The sequence below is a fragment of the Cinclus cinclus genome, chromosome 9, assembly GCF_963662255.1.
Source record: "Cinclus cinclus chromosome 9, bCinCin1.1, whole genome shotgun sequence".
NCBI classification, from domain to species: Eukaryota; Metazoa; Chordata; class Aves; order Passeriformes; family Cinclidae; genus Cinclus; species Cinclus cinclus.
The window spans coordinates 8,551,802-8,570,664 of NC_085054.1; the positions used below are offsets into that span (position 1 = coordinate 8,551,802).

General features: G+C 44.4%; 1 protein-coding gene across 1 annotated transcript in view; it reads right to left on the minus strand.

Moving 5' to 3' along the window:
* Positions 1-5,124: 5,124 nt before the first annotated feature.
* MAP3K20 (mitogen-activated protein kinase kinase kinase 20) overlaps positions 5,125-18,863 on the minus strand; it is an 83,137-nt gene continuing 69,398 nt past the window's right edge. The window contains exons 16-19 of the mRNA XM_062498202.1: positions 12,954-13,070; positions 11,312-11,386; positions 10,141-10,291; positions 5,125-5,798 (exon numbers count right to left, since the gene is read on the minus strand). Coding sequence (XP_062354186.1) covers positions 5,125-5,798; positions 10,141-10,291; positions 11,312-11,386; positions 12,954-13,070 — 1,017 coding nt within the window. The remainder of the gene's footprint in view (positions 5,799-10,140; positions 10,292-11,311; positions 11,387-12,953; positions 13,071-18,863) is intronic.

Sequence of the window (18,863 nt, forward strand, 5' to 3'; positions counted from 1 at the left end):
GTAGTCTGTTTTTTTCTCCCTTTTATATAAGCTTTGCCACAGCCTTTCAGCAAGTGTTGATTTGCATTGCCTCCACCGGCTTTCAGCAGGATGTGGCTGCTGGGAGAGGATGGGAGCGGGAGGAGAGGTGGTGGCACAACCTCCTCCCCAGGGATCTCCCTCCTGAGATCAGGAGGGAGGAAGAGATGGGGACAAGCAGAAAGCCTCGCTCAGGGCTCGCTAGTGCCTGCCAGAGGTTCCCAGGGCACATCTCAAGTTTTCAAGCCCTAGGGTTTTTTCACAGCATGAGGGAAATGCCCTTTCTGCTGCAGGGAGCCCTTACCCCACTCGCTAAGCAGGAAAAGGAAGGTGTCTGCTGAGCCCTAGGGGCACTAAGGCACTGCATTCTCCACAGCACAGTGACCGTGTCTGCAGCTGCCAGCAGCTGCCAGAGAGCCCGGGAGGGGTCCGGGAGGAGCCTCCGGCCCCAGCTCGCCTTTCTCCCAGAACACTGCCTGCGGTGCCATTCCTCTGCCACAGCTCCGACTTGTTCATCTCAAATGCCCTCTATTTACATTCACTCAAACGTGATCTTGGCACACCCTTATTAGTGTTACTGCCTTAATAGACTTCTCCTCTCTAACCTCTAAATTTTTGCAACAAACCGGCTTGAACTGCTAAGCATGTCAATTCATTAGATAAGAATATTATGTAAAAACCCTTCTATGGTAGTCACATGTACAGAAAATAATTCTATCAGATGTAATTTTCAGAGGTAGCACAGCTATTTGATTCCATTTAGTGACACGAGATGCCAGGAGGTCTCTCAGTTTGGGGTTTTTCCACAGTTACATAAGTCACTGCCCGTCTTTCCCAGCCTAAAGTAATAATAATAATTATTATTATTACTATGTCAAAGTGCGTTCTCTAGCACAATAAAAAAAATCAATTGCATGTATTTGATGTCCAGTTCAATGTTCTTGGTAGTAAGTCTGCAAGTTACAGAAAGTCTTAAAATACATGGGGTTTGATCCTCAGCAATACTGGCTGAGCTAGAAAGCAGGACAGAGGTGAGGGTTGCTATGGCTGGGGGCTGTAGCTCTCAGTGAGGCAACCTCTCCTCCTTAAATCAGCAAGTCACCAGATTCTGGTCAGCATGGTGTCATACTTGGCCAATTGCTAGAAAATAATATGTGGGAGCAGGTAAGATAAAGCAAAACTGCAGTAGCCAGTTTTTTCTTTAAAAAGTAAAACATATCCAAAATCACCCACCTCCATTTCACAGCAAGAAAGCAGGTTCTCATGGGGCACTAGCTCAGTCATGGCAGAGCTGGGGGGAGGCATAAATGGCCACTCTCCCCTCCTAGCTGAATGGGGACTTGCCCTGGCTGTATGTAAACAAAAGCAACCTCTGTTTGCAGACCTGGGCAATGCTTCTGCTCCAGGGAATCTCACATTAATGTGCTGCCCTGCTTAGGAGCACATTTCGAGGCATTTGAATTGCCAGCTGGTTCACAGCACAGCAGCACATCTCTGACCTGCAAGACACAGGGAAGAAGTAGCTGGAGAGTGCAGCACCATGCTGCTGGTCTGGCTGTCACTCCCTCTATGGAGCAGGTCCCCAGGACAGTGATTTCATACAGCCAGTCCTGATGGCAGTGGCAGCCAAAGTACAACAGGGTCAGACCCAGCTCTGGGCCACTGAGCTGAAGAAGAATGCTTGCTACCCTCAGTGGTGACTGCTCTCCACCCTCCTGTTGTTCTTTCTTTCTTTTTTGTTTTTTTTAATTGAACCACGTTTTGTTGGCAGAAAAAGAAAGAACTCTTTTTGCTCATGCTATGAAGACATCAGTTGTGGAGGTAAAGCCTGTAAAATTTCAGAAAACTAAGGACCATGATGCTGAGGTTAACCTGCTCTTCCTATCTGAACCCAGCTCTGCTTCTTCCCTCACAACCCATGGGCAGGGTCAAGAACCTATTGCCAGGGAGAGACTGCTGCTGTTCACCCTGAAACTCTCCTGCTGATGTTTAGCATCCAGAGAGCAGAGCAGCTCTTGTGATTCCCACAAGATCCAGAGTAAAATGCTGCTGAATGAACAGAATGACTCTGTAAGTGCTGACAGCAAGTCTCACACTAAAAAAAAAAATATATATATATATATATATATATATATAAAAAAAGCACATCTGATTTTGTAAGCATCCTCTCAATTGGATGCAAATACTCACTCACTTTGGATGTCCAGTTCTGAATCTGCCTTCATGAGCTCTTTGCTATTTTTCCATCATCCATTCCAGCAGGTATCTGAGAGCTCGCTTCTTGCAATTCAGAGCATTTTAAACCCTGGAAGAGGAAAATGCAGGTACCTTTTGGGGATCACGAAAACATCAACACCCAAGCATGGAGATACGAAGCTCAAGAGAAAGAAAAGCCAAGAAACCAAGAGGCAGCTCTGCAGCAGTGGTATTTCGTGACACTTGCAGAGTCAGCCATGGAGGGAGGGTGTAGCAGCTGCTGCACTGCCAAGGATATGTGTGTGGATGGAGAGCAGTGTGTCCAGCTCCTGGCATGCAAATCTAGACAGAATTGTACTTAAATATGGTTGCCTTTAACAGACTTGTAAGAAAACCCTAATGAACATAACATGGCTCCTTTCCAAAGAGCATTTCCTCAGAAGTAGTTGCCCAAGACAGTCTGATTTTACACATTGCTGTGAATGGTCTTCTAACTGCATGTTAGTAAAACATTAAAAAAATAAATAAATAAAAGGCTCAGCTTTGTAAACTACTGGGGGTGTGTGTGAAAATGTAAGCACATTTTTATTTACAATGAATTATCACCAAGATAGGGAGTAGCCACATTAAAAGTGATAGAAACAAGACAGAAAACTAAATCTTGCTAAATTTTTTTACAAGTTCACTCACTGTTGCTTTAACCAGCAATGCTGGTACAGCAAAAGGATTTCTAATCAGTCACTAATGCATGATTGTTTAATTTTAATGGGCATGATCAATACCATCCGCTCCTTCTTTAAATGCTAATGAACACTTTAATACAACAGATGTGGACAAACAGTACATTGCAGATTAAAATTAGGCACATTAAATAGCTTACAAACAGCAGAGGAATCCTGCTGGACATCTTGACAAACAACCACAGGCAGCTGATAAATCTTGAATTGCCATCACCAGTCCACTGTCTCAGGCTTGTACAACTACACCGCCATCCTGATCACCCTAGAAGAGAAAGCTGTCTTTCCACAATCTTGAAATTTCTTTCTTAGGATTTGTGCAGGCCCAACTGTGATTCCTGAGATGCATATCCAAATTTTAATAACATAAGCACATTTCTAGCAACTGCTCTCAGGTGCAGTCACTGTTCGTTGGTATCCTCCAGTTCTAGTCATGGCAAGAAATGTCAGGGAAGGATCCCCAATCTAGATACAATCCCAATCCCCTGCTAAATTGTGACAGAGAAACATCCAGTGCTAGATTGTCCATGTCCCCCAAATCTGTTGTCAGGCTCAGTAAACCAGGGCCAGAAGCTGGGTTACTAGCTAGCTTTCAGCCAGTTTGAAGCCACAAGAAAATGGCAAACTTTGCTACCATAGGGCATCCCATGCAGCTGAATTCACTTCAAGGTAAAACTTCCATTTTTTCTGCTCTTATCTGTTGTCAGACGAAAAGGCACTTGAGTGGCAGAGATCCAATTCCTGACTCCTGGTGTAATTTGTGTCTTGCTCCATTGGTTTTGGTGGACCCTGTAGGAAGTGTGAGTCCCAGTTCACTCTGGTATGTACTGGAAACTCACACCAGGGCTCAGCCCTCACTGGGACTGGTGGCAATCAGAGAAAGGAGAATGGCATGTACCCACAGGGGTGGCCTCTGTGCAGAGCAGGGAATTTACATGTCCTTTAGAACATCCAGTGACAGGGTATGGTGATACCCCCTCACCCTGAGCAGGTGGTGTGCCAGCAGCCCTGCCAGCACCGTGCACAATGGTGTGCCAGCAAGTACCACCTGGGATGGGTGGTGTGCAGCACACTGTTCAAAGGCATCTCTAATTTACAGTTCCTTGGCTTTCAGAGGGTACCATGCATTGCTTTGGGTTCAGCTTCCTTTATCTATTTCTTCCTTTTTTCCTCTCTTGCATCTTGTGAAACCCAAACTTTTTTTCTCCTTTTTAATTGTGTGAAATCATCTTGGAGTGAAAAGGCCACGAAGAAACTTTCTGACGCCAACTGAGTCTAAGCTGTGCCTTTGTTCTCAGCAGAGCTAAAGACCACATTAATCAGAAACTCTGCTGACCTTGTCTTTACTACCTGAATACTGAAAGACAAAAGCGACACAGTCTGGACGCATTTAAAAATTCAATTAAAAATACCAGCTGCACAGGGATAAATATTATCATAGACCTCAGTGGAGTTAGTTGCAACTATGATAAAGGCAATGCCTTCTTCTCACTCTATTTAAATTTTTTTCTCCCCCAAAAGAATAAAGCCTAGTTTTTGATTCTTCTTCTGATTCAGACAACTGTGTACGTGACAGAGTGTGCTCATTGGTGTTGGGTAGCTAATGTTGGGGCTTCTAATAAGGAACAAAGTAAGAAATTCCTGAGAAGGTATGACAAACTGAAAGTGGAAAAGTGAAGCTACTAAAGTGAACCTCAAGAAAAATGTTCTTGTGTCCCTTTTTATTCATACTGTGCTGGTCTGATAAAAATACTACCTCTTCCTATAGCCCCGGCAGAAGCAGACTAGACAAGGGGTGAGAAGACCCTGCTCAGAGCTGGACTCGGCATCAAGAAGAAAAATGAGGTGAGGAGAGAGGTAACAGCACAACTCTCCTAAGGATGAAACTGAGAGCCTTTCATCGTGGCACCTGACTGTGCCTTATGGATTTTATTTTTGAAATATTAAGCAAATGAGTAGATATCTAGTCAGCTGAGAACACGAGCAACCGAACAGAGGGGAGAAAACCGAATTAAATCCCTTGGTGCTGACAGTGACAGGAGAGGTGGCAGCTCTCCCTGTCTGCTGGCAGGCCCCAGCCAGGTGGGTACCGGCTTCGGTGCAGCAAATTAAATAGGAGCAGGCACATCTTCTCTAGGTTGAACGTTCAGTTAAATAATGGGCCAAATTCCTCTCAGAACATCCTCCGGCCCCGCCAGCTCCCCCGGGCTCTCTCCTTTCCCGGCTTGCCGGCGGCTTGCCTGTGGGCTTTCCTTGCGTGCTGCACCTTTATCCACCCGCCCTCGCTGGCTCTGCTCTCCCCTTCGCCCCTCCTGGGCTCGCTGTCCCCCTGTGGGGGCATGCCAGGGATGGCCGCGGGCTGCGGAGGGGCGCGGGGGTACCTGCGGTGCTGGGAAGCCGGGGGGGCCGCTGGCAAAGAAGTCCTGCTGGGTCTTCCCGAGGGCCGAGGGGGCACCGGGGAGCTGGTCCCGCTGCGCCGCCCGTCCGAGGAGCTGCGGGAGGCAGCGCTGTGCGAGGCGTTCCTGCCATTGCCCGCCGACCTGTCCCTCTCCGAAGGGGTGTCAGAGGCTGTGCTGGAGGCGCTGCTACCTTTTGAGTTCAAGTGCAGACTCGAAAGGTTTCTCATGAAGCTGTGTGACAGGGGAGAGGAATTCCTCGAGTGGCTGATGGCTGTGAACTGGTGGCTGACGGGAGCGCGCGTCCTCCGCACGGCAGCGGCGTAGGAGTCCTGGCTGCGCAGGTAGGGCAGGTACTGGGTCACTGTGCCCGGGCTGTGGGGGTGCTGCAGAGAAATGGCTTTTGCTAGCTGGTGCATGCGCAGAGTCTGCATCCACTGACTGTCAGTGCCTGGCAAGGGAATGGAAACAGAGTCAGCTTTCTGTGAATCCGTGGAAAACCGCTCTCAGCTTTACCGAAGGTGTGAGTTAGGTACCAGCGTTTCTCCCGGAGGAACCTCAAACCTCCCCTCCCTCCCCTTCCAGCCTCGCAGCGAATAGTCCTGGATTTGAGTATGTTCAATGTTGTGGTTGAACATAATGTTGGGCTTTGAAAATAGCAAGCGACACAAATATTTCTGATGCTGCTGCAGATTATGGAGCTTAGACCACAAGACAGTTACTGAACCATTCACTTGGCTGTTCAGCTGGGCTCCGCTCCCAAGAGCTTCCTGGAGTTTTGAAACCCAACCTGGTTTTAAACGTGCCCTGTGATGCTCTCGGCAACCTCAGCAGGTTTCTCCATGGCTTTCATTACAAAAGAGCCTGGAGACCGCTGGAGCTGGCACAGAGGTCACCCCAAGGTACCAGTACTGCTGCAACATTGCCTTCCAGCTGCAGCTCTCCCATCTGGCACAGTCGTGCTGTTCACAGCCCAGCACAGAGAGGAAGCAGCGCAGAGACAGTGTAAATCCCAGCTGTGGCAGCCACATCCACCTCCTCTGGCTCCAATTTCTTTTCAAACTGCTACACCAGAGCTACTTCAGTTGTTCTGGCTACTACAAATTCAGAATTCAATCCACTTTGCATCCAGCTTCATGCAGAAAACCAACTCTGTATGTGGAAAAACCAGTGAGGCATTAGGCTTCAGCCAGGCTGGCTCAGACAGTGCTTAACTGTGAGCAACTCAGGGTATTACAGTTCCTTCTAAACCTACTGTCACAGCCCTGGGGTCGTAACAAAAATTGTAGCTTTCAGAGATCACACTGAAGTGGTTTTGAAAGTCAGTCCTGTGGTTTCCATGAAAGCCTTTAGCAAATACAATAGCTGTAAATTTTCCATTTGAACTGCAAAGGCTGCCTGGTTTGCTACTTTGTGGGTAGAGCAGAGAACAGGAATTCTTCTTATCTGAGGCCGCAGCTCTGGCCAAAGACCCATGGGGAGCAGCTAAAATAATTTTGTTCTAGAGAGATTTGAATGATTTGTCCTTAAAGACTGCTAATATCATTCCAACAAGAAAGCATAACCCTCGCTGCCTCTCACTGGAACACTTCATTGACCATGGGGAGTTTGTGGGAGCTGGATAGCAGCTCTGTCCTCATTAGGATTGCTCCTGTTGAAATGTAATGGATGATCTCTTCCACTCCTCTTTCCCCCAGACTTTGTTTGAATCCAAAGAGATTTAAATCACTTCAACTTATTGTCAAGTATGTCAAAAGGAAACCGTCTTCCTTGTCATAGTGTGTGTGACACTGACACAGCAGATAGCTCCACCTGCACTTAGAGGTGAACTTTCACAGAAAGACAGATGGGAATTGCCTCCTTTGCTTCTTAACCTCCTTGAAAGTCATGGTTTCAGAAGAAATGTGCATGACAAAATGTACTTGTTAGACACTATTGCCTCTGCCATTCCTCTGTGCCCTCCTACCATGCCTGTGGATGTAAATCACAGACCTCATAAACCTGGAAACAGCAGGCTCAGGACTCAAGTTTGGGTCTTCATTTGTTAGCAACACTCAGGTGGCCATCACATGCACTATGGGACCAGTGCTGATCTCCCTGAACAAGGGGCTCCCTTCAGATTGTTCAGTCCTTGCCCCTTATGGTCAACAGCAGTTTTCAGCCCAGGATCCAGCTCCCAGTGCAAAGATCTCCCAGTGTGCCCTGTGTGGCTGCCTCTCATGGACCAGGGGGCTTCTTCCTCACACAATCTCTGAGCCACCAGACACTGAGTTATGTGCTCTGTGTGGTAGCCCACAGAGGTAGTACCTTCACTGCTGGTTATTTTAGCCTATTAGACAGGTATTACCCTTACCTTTGTGCTTGGATTTGGTGGTCTTTTAAACCTGGGATAGGTGGTCTGGTAAAGAAGACAGGCCAGAAGGTTTGCTAGAGCTGTGGCACAGCTTTCGTGCTGGCTGGTAACCCACCTCCTTTGAACTGTGCCTATTCAATTGGCTGCTGACAAAACATTAGTGCTTCCATGTAACTCCTTCCAGGGTGCCAAAGGGACAGACAAGCTCTCCCACCACTCACTGAAAAAAAGCAACCATTTCGGCTTACAGCAACTGTGCCAACCTGTGAAGATACACACCACTCTTGGGAAGGCTGCAGGGCTCATCACCCCAAAACCAGGGTAATCTCTATCTGCAAAGCTAATCTGGAGTAAAGATGTATCTTTTAGGACATGCTTTAGGTTTCATTTGATTTCAAAATGTAATTGTGCTGTAAATGGATTGCAGTTGCTTAGGAATAAGCACATTCATGTTAGATGTGTCTGTAGTCCAAACCCAGCACCTCTCAATTCACAGTGCCATTCTTCTACAGTTGCTGGTAGTATACAAAGTCGAGAAATTCCTCCTCTGCTCGCTGGTATCTTGTTCCAGCTCCTGAATTGCTCTTCAGGTGTCCCAACCCAAACATTTCTGCAGCCCCACTGTGAACTCAAAGAGAAAAAGCTTGGCTAACAAACACCTTTACAAAAACATCAGCAGATCTTAAAGGCAGAACTGTGCTAGAGTCAAGTGAGAACTAGTGTGAATCTGTCAGCAGCATAAATTTATTAGGAAATGAAAACTGAATTGTAGAGCCCACTGCATTATTAAATGTATCTCGCTGAAACAAATCAAGCCCCAGAGGCCATAATAAACACCATTCCAGAAGTCAGACAGTGATGAGCCAGGGCTGGCTCAAATGGGCAAGCTGAGCTGTGGAAGAAGAATGCAGTGGGAAGATTTCCACAATTCCTCAGAGAAGAGCAGGATGTCAGGAGCACTTGTGTCTGCCAGGCTGCAGTATTGTACTTGTCAAAACAGTATATCATCCACAGTGGACTTTTTTGCCACACCACTGAGGCTACAGTGAGGCTACAGCTACAGCTCTGAGGCTACAGCCTCAGTACGTGTGTCTCCCTGCAAAAGCACTGGCCAGAGCAAGAGCACCCAAGCATCTCTAACAGGAGGTGCCCTTTATCCAAGCACATCATCTGCACAAAGCTGTGTGCTGGAGGGCTAAGAGTGGGAATAAAGAGCTGGCAGAAGCACTCCAGTTGAGTTTATCAACACGGACTGCTTCCTATAGGAGCATACAGGGCATCCCCCTTACCCTTCAGAGACAGGTAATAACAGGCAGCTCTGCCAGGGGCAAAAGTGGATCTGATGGCCACCAATGTAAGCAAGTTAATCAGAGGCATCAAGACCAGAGGCAGCCTGGGCTGCAATGATCATGCAATGGTAGGGTTTGCAGTCCTGAGGGACATGGGTCAGGTAAAGTTAGGTTCACAAATTTTAGGAAAACAGAATTCCAGCTCCTCAAGGACATAGTCAAAAGGATCCCCTGGGGACAAAGGAGTGGAATGGACCTGACAGATCTTTAAGGAAGTCTTCCACAGAATGCAAGAGCTCTCCAGGAGCAAGAAATTGGGCAAAGAAGGTGAGAGACTGGTGTGTATGAGTAGGGAAGTGCTGGTCAAAGTAAGAGGAAAGAAGCAAATGCACAGGAAGTGGAAACAAGGACAGGTAGCCTGGGAAGAGTATATACATGAAGTTTGGTTGTATAGGGGCATAGTGAGGAAGGGAAAAACAAAGCTAGAACTGAACCTGGCAAGGGATGCAAAGAATAACAAGAAGGGTTCCAGCTATGTTAACAAAGTAAGTTCAAAGAAGGTGCACCCTCTTGATAAACAGCACTGGAAAACTGGTAACAACAGATGGGGAGAAGAGACTGACTCAATCTTCTGTCAGCCTCTTTTCCAACACTCATCAAGTCGAAGGACAGCAGGATGAGGACTGGGGCAGCAAAATGCTTCCTGATCTTAACATCAGTGGACAAGGGAAGAGCTTTTCATTTCTAGATGTTGTGAATGACATTTATAAATGACATAGATGTCGTTTATCTGGACTTCTGTAAAGCCTTTGACATGATCCCCCCTCAACATCCTTCTCTCTGAATTGGACAGAGATGGATTTGATGGGTGGACTGTTAGCTGGATAAGGAGTTGGTTGAATGGTTGAATCCAGAGGTCAACAGCTCAGAGTCCTGATGTACATCAGTGACAAGTGTTGTCCCTCAGGGGTCCATACTGGGACCTGTGTTATTTATGATGTACATCACTGACAGAAGGGTGGAGTGCACCCTCAGCACACCTGCAGGTGACACCAAGCTGAGTGGAGTGGTTGATGTGCATCGACTTTTTGCTGTTCTCCCCATATATGCCCTGCCCATGTCAGCAGTAAAGTTCACATGTGTTGACTTACCTGAGTCAGATCTGCTCCGTGAATTCCCCTCTGAATTGGGGAGAGAGGTCTGTATCAAGAGCTGTACTGCCTCAACCTCATCCTGTGCTTTCATCTTGCTCCAGCAGATAGCTTGGATGTGCCTCGTGCTTTTGGGAGCTCTAACATCACTCTGCTCAGAAAGGACACAACAAGCATGAGGATGTAACAACCACAACACAATAAGCTCCCCTATGAGGGAACTTCCACTAGTGCCTGGGTGGCAGCAGTTGTTTCAGTAATAGAGCCTGTTCTGCAAAACCACTTAGCTAGTTCTCAAATATTTTTAGACTCTAGATAATTTTGGCTGGTACTTGTGATTATGCTAAAAATGTGGTAGTGAATAACTGCTTCAGTTCTTGTACTCTGTGGAAGAAAGATCCGAAGGCCTTCCTCTACAAACACAAAAATACATTTTACTAGTTCTATTAATGAGCATCAAATATGCACTGCTTTCTTCTAAAAGAGGTAGGACTAAGCAGGTATTTTTTTCGGGGGGACCACCAACAAAATTTTCCTGGAGTACCCTTCAGTTTGCTCTTAAGGACCTATGATTCCTACGAGAAACTTCAGCCTGAAAGAAAACCACTTCTTCACTTCTGAGACAAGGAAGCAAGATCAAGGATTTCCACATTGCTCCATCACTGCCTGAATGCTTGTTCAGGACAGAGCTGGAATTCATTTACTAACCTTCTGACAGGCTGTTAGTCTTTATAAAATCAGTATTGTAACTAACTGCAAACTCTTTTTACAAAGCTAATTTCTATCACATCAAATTGTATTCCGGGTTTTATTTTATCTTATTCTTGATTTCTCATTTTCTTTCTTCTCCTGTTGCTTCTCTGCTCTCCTAATTAGCACATCATTGAAAAGATAAAAACCAGCCTCTTTAAATAATGCAAACAACACTGACCATTACACTTCAAGTAAAAGGAACTTTCATCCTTGAGAAGAGCCATCCCAGGCAGCAGTCTGAGGCCATTTTCTCTGTAAACTTCATTCAGCTTTTGCTCTGAAGTTTGTATTTTACAACTAATTACAGGCTGCTGAGAATTTGATTATAGGATATAACAAAGCCAGAGGATGTTATTTCCACACCTCCTGTGTAGGTTTTGTCTTGGATCAACTACTTTATTTGTTTGTTAGAGCTTACCTCATATGTAACAACACATTCTACAGACTGGTGCTCTTCTATGCCCACAATCCATTTCTCCATTACAAACGGTGGCTACAAAAAACATCGTAGGAGTTTTATAAGGTTCTCTTCATCTCCCAACTTGTTTCTAAATCACCCAAAAGGGATTTACAACATTTGCCTCTTTTCACTCATTCCTATATTGATAACATCAATACTTTCCTTAAAATTTTATGAGACAAAGTAATGTTTCTGAAATATATACTTCCTGGTTTACAAAAGGAGACTGAGAAGAGATTTTCATACATAACACACAGCAGATGGACAGTATGGGATGTTTTTGGAAGGGCATAAACCTTTTTCACTTTTGTGTGTGTACACTTCTGCTTCTGCTAGATTTACAGAGAAAAGCAAGTACAAATATCTAGAGATTCTCAGAAATATTCTTTGACAAATATAAAAATGTTGAAGTACGTGAAAAGTTAATGTTACTGTATCTAGTTGCTAGTTTATTTAACTTCATGCCTTTTTTAAAGGAAAAATTGAAATGTCCAAGACTAAAATTAGACATAAAACTAATGACAGCAATAACAACAGCAATAATAATAATAATAATAATGATAAATCACAAGTGTTGTTCCAGAAATCACTAACTACAGAAACAGTATTAGCATGAATTAAATATTAGAATCTTTTTTTGGCAAATACACCTACTTCACATTTTACTTAAAATTCTGACCCTTGACAATCTGCTTTTCATTTTTTCCTTTAGAAAAAATGACTTAAAGTTCCCCCCCAATTTTGCTCCAAAAATTCACAGTTAAAAGCACTCAAGAGTCTGGGTGTTTTTACCAGTGCACATTAGAGCAGCACTCTAATTTGCAATCAAGCTCTATTTGTATATTTTTTCAGTTAGAAATTTATTTTGTTAGCTATTATCAAGGGGAGCATATTAATAAAAACAAACAATTAAAATAATAGCTAACAAAATGCCCTCTGCATCAACAAAACCTTAGGGAAAAGCAGTCTAAATGCTTTCTGGTAAATATTTACAGGCAGGTTCTGACACAGGGTAAAATGCTCAGTGACAATGAATTGCAGATGGTCAGTGCTGTACTGTCTGCGATGGGTTTCAGTCTTTGCAATCCACTGGTGCACAAAAGAGAGAGTTTTAGAACCAGGGAGAAGTTCTAAAACCATACAAACAAACAAACAAACAAAAAAAAACCACAAAAAAAAGCAAATAAAAGAAAAGAAGAAAAAAAGAAAGTGAGGGAAAAAAACAAAAAAAAACCCCAGACAAATCAAATGAAGTTTCTGGAAATTTAAATTTGTTTCTTCTCTTGAAAAATAAAGGAATTTTTGGAACATTCTTTTTCATTAAAAGGGGTAATAAATTTAGAGGATATAACGTGGAATTAAAACAAGAAAATATAAATTAGTTCTTTCTCATATTTGTCTATTATTAACATTGCTGTCAGCTTAAAGGAGAACCAAAATACCTAACTCCTATGATGATATAATCCTATTTAAAATGTGCATTTTATTTAAAAGCTGTCAAGAGATTGAGCTTCTGCAAGCACAAAAGTCGACTGCTGTGGTTATTTAATGTCTTTGTTTGAGATCTGTGAATTCATGAAAGCTTTAAGGCTGTAAATACCTTTGTCATCTTTAAAATCTCTACATCAGGTAGGTTAGTGTTGAATGTCACATCTTTTATGTAGGTTATTGCAATTTCATCCCCATCCATCTCCATGTACATTTTCCATTTACAATCCTATGAATAATAAAAAAAAAAATAATCCTGGATTGTTAGAATACAAATAGGAAAAAAACCCCAACAAGAAAACCCAAAATGAGACAAAACTGAAACAACCCAAAAGCTAATCCTCAATATATGAAGAGAAAAAATAACCCAGCAAGAAAGTTAAGGGACATAAACATATTTTTGGATATGCATGTTTGCAGTACAGTGTTGATAATGGAAAACCCTCAGTCTTCTTGTTCCCTTTTCTCTCAGCTCACCCTGCGAGGCAGCTGCCACCTTGACAGGTCTGGATGTCCCTGAACAGCCTCACCTGGACAGACAGACTGCTGGAGCATGTGGCTTGGGAGCTCTGCACAGCCCAGGGCAGTGGAGGGACAGGGCAGTGCTGGGAGCCATCACTTGGGATCACAGTCCGTGCTGGCAGCCAGCCACAAGGACATTGTCCTGGAGAACCCAGGAATAAATGACCAAATTCTGTGCAACACCTTCAAGACAATCACTCAAATAATGAGCAAAAGGATGATTTTGTTATTACAGCTCAGTTATTTCAGATATTGAGTGCCCAGCGAGGCGCTGAGCATCCTCAACTTCTGCTTGCCTCCAACTGCACTATTAAAGAAGCTCAGCTAAGAAAATAATCACAGTGACTCTAATAAACCACAGCAATAAAAAGCATCCTTAAACAATCCCCTGAAATGAACAGGGGGCCAACATCCCACACTTTGCAGGTATGAGACTGCAGAAAGTGACAGGTGGCAGCGTCCTGCAGGACATCCCACATGGACTGAGTGCTGGAGCTGGGGTTCGTGTCTGTGGCCAGGGAGGCTCCCACTGGGGACCAGAGACTGCCTATCCATGGTGCAAAACAGCCAACATTTGCTGGTCTGCCCAGCAGGTGCTTTGGGGATGAGATACTGTGCAGTGCACTAAGCTCCTCCAAAAAATCAGTGCCCTGAAGGACTACTCTGCCAGGGAAGCAGGGTGTCTCCACCTCCATACAGGAAGGAGGGAATCTTCCCTTCACAAAAACAGGAGCTCCTCCAGACATTCCAGGGGTTCAGGGGTCTGCCACATGCCACCTGTAAGGCAGGTGTGGGTTCAGCACTTGCAGAAGGCAGTCTTCACCTTGGTTTAGCTCAGAAAATGCAAAAACTTTCAGTGGGGACACAGATGGACACTTAGGGCCACGGGCTTGTGTAAGCAGTTATTTGCACAAACATACAGCATCCTAAAAAGTATCCTTTCACACAGGTGAATCTGTGGTGTTTGCATGTGCATGTCTCATAAGTGTAACACAGGAGCTCCACCCTCAGAAGTCTCAAAGTTTTCTGTCAGACATTGAACTGGCAATTCCAATTGGAAAAGAAAAAATGGAAAGAAAACTGAAACATAATCATTTCTGCACAGCAACAAAAAATTATGTTTATGGACAGCGTTTGGCCCTGTGTGTCCATCTGTCCCCTTAGAAAGCTTCCACATGTTACAAGCAGAGAGGGCATGTGAGTTGTATTTTGCACTGCTCTGCTGCAAGTTTGAGTGGTGGGAACTGCAGTTCAGTGGTCAGAGCACCAACCAAGACTCAGAGGCAGCAAGTTCAATTTCCCTTTCTGCTACTGGCTTCCTGTGCAACCTCATCAAAGTCACCCTGTGCCTCCATTTCCTAATCACAGCCTGTATCTCTTTGCACATCTCTTTTCTGTCCTGTTTTTCACATTTGTGAGCTGACCCAGGGTAAAAGCTGCAGGTTCAGCACTGTGCACCAGCCCTGACATTGGCTGAGGAGGGCACGTGCTTTGAAATGGCACAGCAACAGCAAAGTGAATTGTCTCTGACTCCGCCTCATCTCTTGAACTGTGCTCCTCTCCCTGCCCAACGTTCTTGTTGCCAGACTTTTTTTTCAGGAGATTCATGCTAGTGCAGATCAAACCTGAGGACAGAGACAAGATGCTTGATGACATTTGTAAGTTTTACAAAAACACCAGAGCCAAGAGAAGGAAAAGAATATTGACATAAAGCACTGTCATCCGGTTAGTACAGCACATCTCCTACCATCTCTAATACCAGTGCCAAGCATTTGAGAGCTAGAGCTGCACCTTGTCCCAGGGCTCCCATGCCCTCCTGACTCCAGATTTTGTGCTGTTCACTCAGATTTCCCTGCAGACTAGATCTGACAAATATGATCTCATTTTAATAAACAAAATAAATCAACCAACCACATCTAGAGAAAAGCTGTGTACATCCAGGGTCTGGCAGGGGGTGGGCACTGCCACTGCCCCTCCCCTTGCCAGATCCTCTGCACAGGCAGCATCCCTCTCCATGTGTCATGCATCAAATTGCCCCAGTCAGGGGTGGATGCCTGAGCCCTCCACAAACATTGCCTTCCCCAGCTCTGAACTGCATCTTCAGGAAAAAACACACTCTCCTGTCCCTCAAATCCAGTCCCCAACCTTTGGTCCTCTCTGGAGCTCTCTCCAGCCACACTGTGCAGATACCAAGAGGCCAAGATACCATACTAGGATACCTGCTCTGGTCCCTCAAAAATACGTCTCATTTTATTTTGAAAGTTTTTCAGTTTGTGTTATTAGAAAATCATTACTGGAAAGGGGGAAGAGAGAAGGAGCAGATAAGGAGAGTGAGAAGCAAGAAGGGGAAGGGGATGAAGGGGAGAAAGAAAGAAAAGAAAAAAAAGAGGGAGGGAGGGAGGGAGGGAGGGAGGGAGGGAGGGAGGAAGGGAGGAAGGGAGGAAGGAAGGAAGGAAGGAAGGAAGGAAGGAAGGAAGGAAGGAAGGAAGGAAGGAAGGAAGGAAGGAAGGAAGGAAGGAAGGAAGGAAGGAAGGAAGGAAGGAAGGAAGGAAGGAAGGAAGGAAGGAAGGAAGGGCAGCAGATAGGTGACTTTAGAATCAAGGCACTTAGCAAATATTTAAGATAAGCAGGTGGTTACTTGTCTTACAAACCAACAAAAATGGTTTTGTTCTACCACACAGTAAATAATGCAAGATTTGTGTGCTGCAGAAAGAAAGGGACCTATTTCCCTGCTTTCCAATGGAGTTCTGGGTTCTTATAATAGGAGATGCTCATCCATTTAAGCAAAAATTTGGCTAGGAAAACCAAGCATATGAATTTCAATTCTTTGATGAATTGTAGCTATATGACTTCTTAGATCAAAACTTACATTTAGTGCCAGGCACATGTGGGAAAATAATTTGTAAATGGCTTGTTCAAAGTGTCTGGTTGATAGATATGCTTACATAAGTCCTTCAAAGAGACTTCCCCGGGTATTTTGTCATTCAAGTATTAACATACCTCCTAATCTACCTGCTGGATTTTGATCTAAATAAAAAATTGAGCTTTTTGTTGAAAAAAAATTATCTAGTTTCAGAACTGTAAGGTACAACCTGCAAAACTTTGTGCGAAAACACTTTGACAAACCAATAAATCAACAACCTCTGAAAATTGCTGTAGAAAAGCAAATCACACATGTATTTGTGCTGTTTCTTGTCAGTTTTGAAACAAAAAGTATGAACACTTTAAAAATTAAGTCTCCAGCTTACTGTGGTGACAATACTCCTTTAACCCCATATGTGTTTATGTCTGTAAAAAAAAGCCTGAAAGGGAAATGAAAAAGATCAGGCACAGGCTCTAAACAACAAACACATATCCTGCAACAAGAGCTTAAAAACTCTGCTAGGGAGGCACTTCATTTTCAAGGGGGCCCAAATCAAGGATTCATTTTAAAATCAGTGGTTGCAATAAACTTTTTTTTTTTTAAAGATCTAAATAAAAATGGAAATGGTATTGTAGCAGATAACTGGATTTGAGAAGAAAAGTAAGACGTAGTGCAAGATGAAACAAATAAAAAAATATTGTTGGCCATGCTGATACTAAAAGTAGTAGCATGTTGATGATTCAGGTCCCCAGAAGCTCCTTTACGTTCTCAGCTATTATCTATCTCAGCTGCTGAAACCTGCTGTTTTAAAGGCATTAGAGTTGAACATCTAGTGACAGCACTTGGGTTATTTATCATTATGTATCACCCTGCTACACTATATTTTATTATACTGGATTTAAAGGAAGATAACACAATTATGGTTAATTTGCTTCTCTTCTTTATATGTATAGTGTCATGACCCACCACAGCTTTGTCCCATGAGATATTTTTAACCAAAAAGAAATCCACAAGAAACTCTCCCTAAAAATTCCATTAATAACCTCTTGTAGCATGTATAGGTTGCAGGGTCTGGAACTAAGAATGTTTTAATCTCTTCAGCAAAACAATGTCTCATAATGATGTACAGGACTATTGCTGCACTGATGAAGAATCATACATAATTCAGCACCTTTCACTTGGCACCACTGTGATATCCTCATTAGCAGTGGCTCACAGTGGCTGTCAGATGGTGTCCATGCGAATGCAGGCATTATATTGTCTTTGAGATGTGCAGCTGCTTCCATGACACTGCCAGTATATAAAAACATGACGCCAGTTTGTTTTATTTAGTGCTAAACCTTCCAGTTTGTAAAAACAAGGCTGACACAGAGCCTGACATGAGGCAGTGAAAATAATTAGCTCTCATTTTCTCAGCCTCCTATTTCCTTCTCCCCGCTGTGTTCTCTTTCCACTAAACCACCACATGTCAGTCGAAATGGGAGGCAATTAGTGGGCTCATTTCAGTCCCCACAACTGTGCTGAAAAGAAAGTATTTATGATGGCACAATGAACAGCTGAAAGATTAAATAACATTTGCCTTTTGAAAAGAAAATGACTTCTAGCTAAATGGGCAATTTTTGATTATTCTCAAACAAGCTTAGAGTAGTTGGTTTTTAAAATACAAGAAAGGAAAATGAGTCATTTTTAGGTGAAAGAATCAAATAAAACTTGACACAGTAATGCAAATAACTGATGTTTTATTGCAAAATATGTAAATGTGTTATACCCTTAACAATGGCTGGTGTCTCAGGTCAGGGCAGGCTGCTGCCAGCCAGGCTCCAGCAAGAGAAGGTGGCTCCACCGCTGGTTTTGTTTCAGCTGTGCAGGCAGAAAAAAAGAGGGGCGGAGGGGAGGCCTTGCAAGAGAGATGGTCTTAAAATGTACAGAAACAAAGCAAGCAGAAGATATATTTATGCTATCAGCTGCCTGGGTGCCTCCTCTGAGCTGGAGCCCTCACTCCCCTGCAAGGCAACAGGCACTGACTGGCTGCAGCTTCGCCTGGAGAAGCACAAGGCCCCTTAACACCTACGCAGAGCAGCCAGCAGTACCAAAAATATCTGTGCCCTGACAGTACCCTCTCCTTTAACATCCAGCACTGCAGAGCTCTGTGCTCAACACAGGGGCATGTAGCAGTAAATACCTGGCACTGCTATGTGTGTCCCGAGAACAGGGGCTTGCAGCAGCCAAGACAAGAGCTCAGTGATACCCTAGCACTTACCAAAAGCTGCCCTTGCCATGGGATCAGAAGCAAACAGGGGTGTTGCAGTCGCAGGCATCATCCCCATGAGCAGCCTGATTGCAACAGGGATGGTAAAGGTGGAAGCATGAAAAACGAGTCCCCTCCCCGAGGGCTGCATGGGTTCCTGCCTGTACAGTCCTCCAGTGGCATTTCCTGTAAACCACTTGGGGGACCCCGTGCTGGAGCCATGTGGACACCATGTCCCCACTGCAGCAGGTGGAGTGAGTGACTGCTCACACTCTGGGACTTGCAGCTCTGCAGGACATAGGCTGAGGGAACAAGGGTGCTCAGGAGCTCAGGAAAGGCATGGCAGGGCCACTGTTCTGCTGGGAACAAAGGCTTCTCTTCCAGGCTTT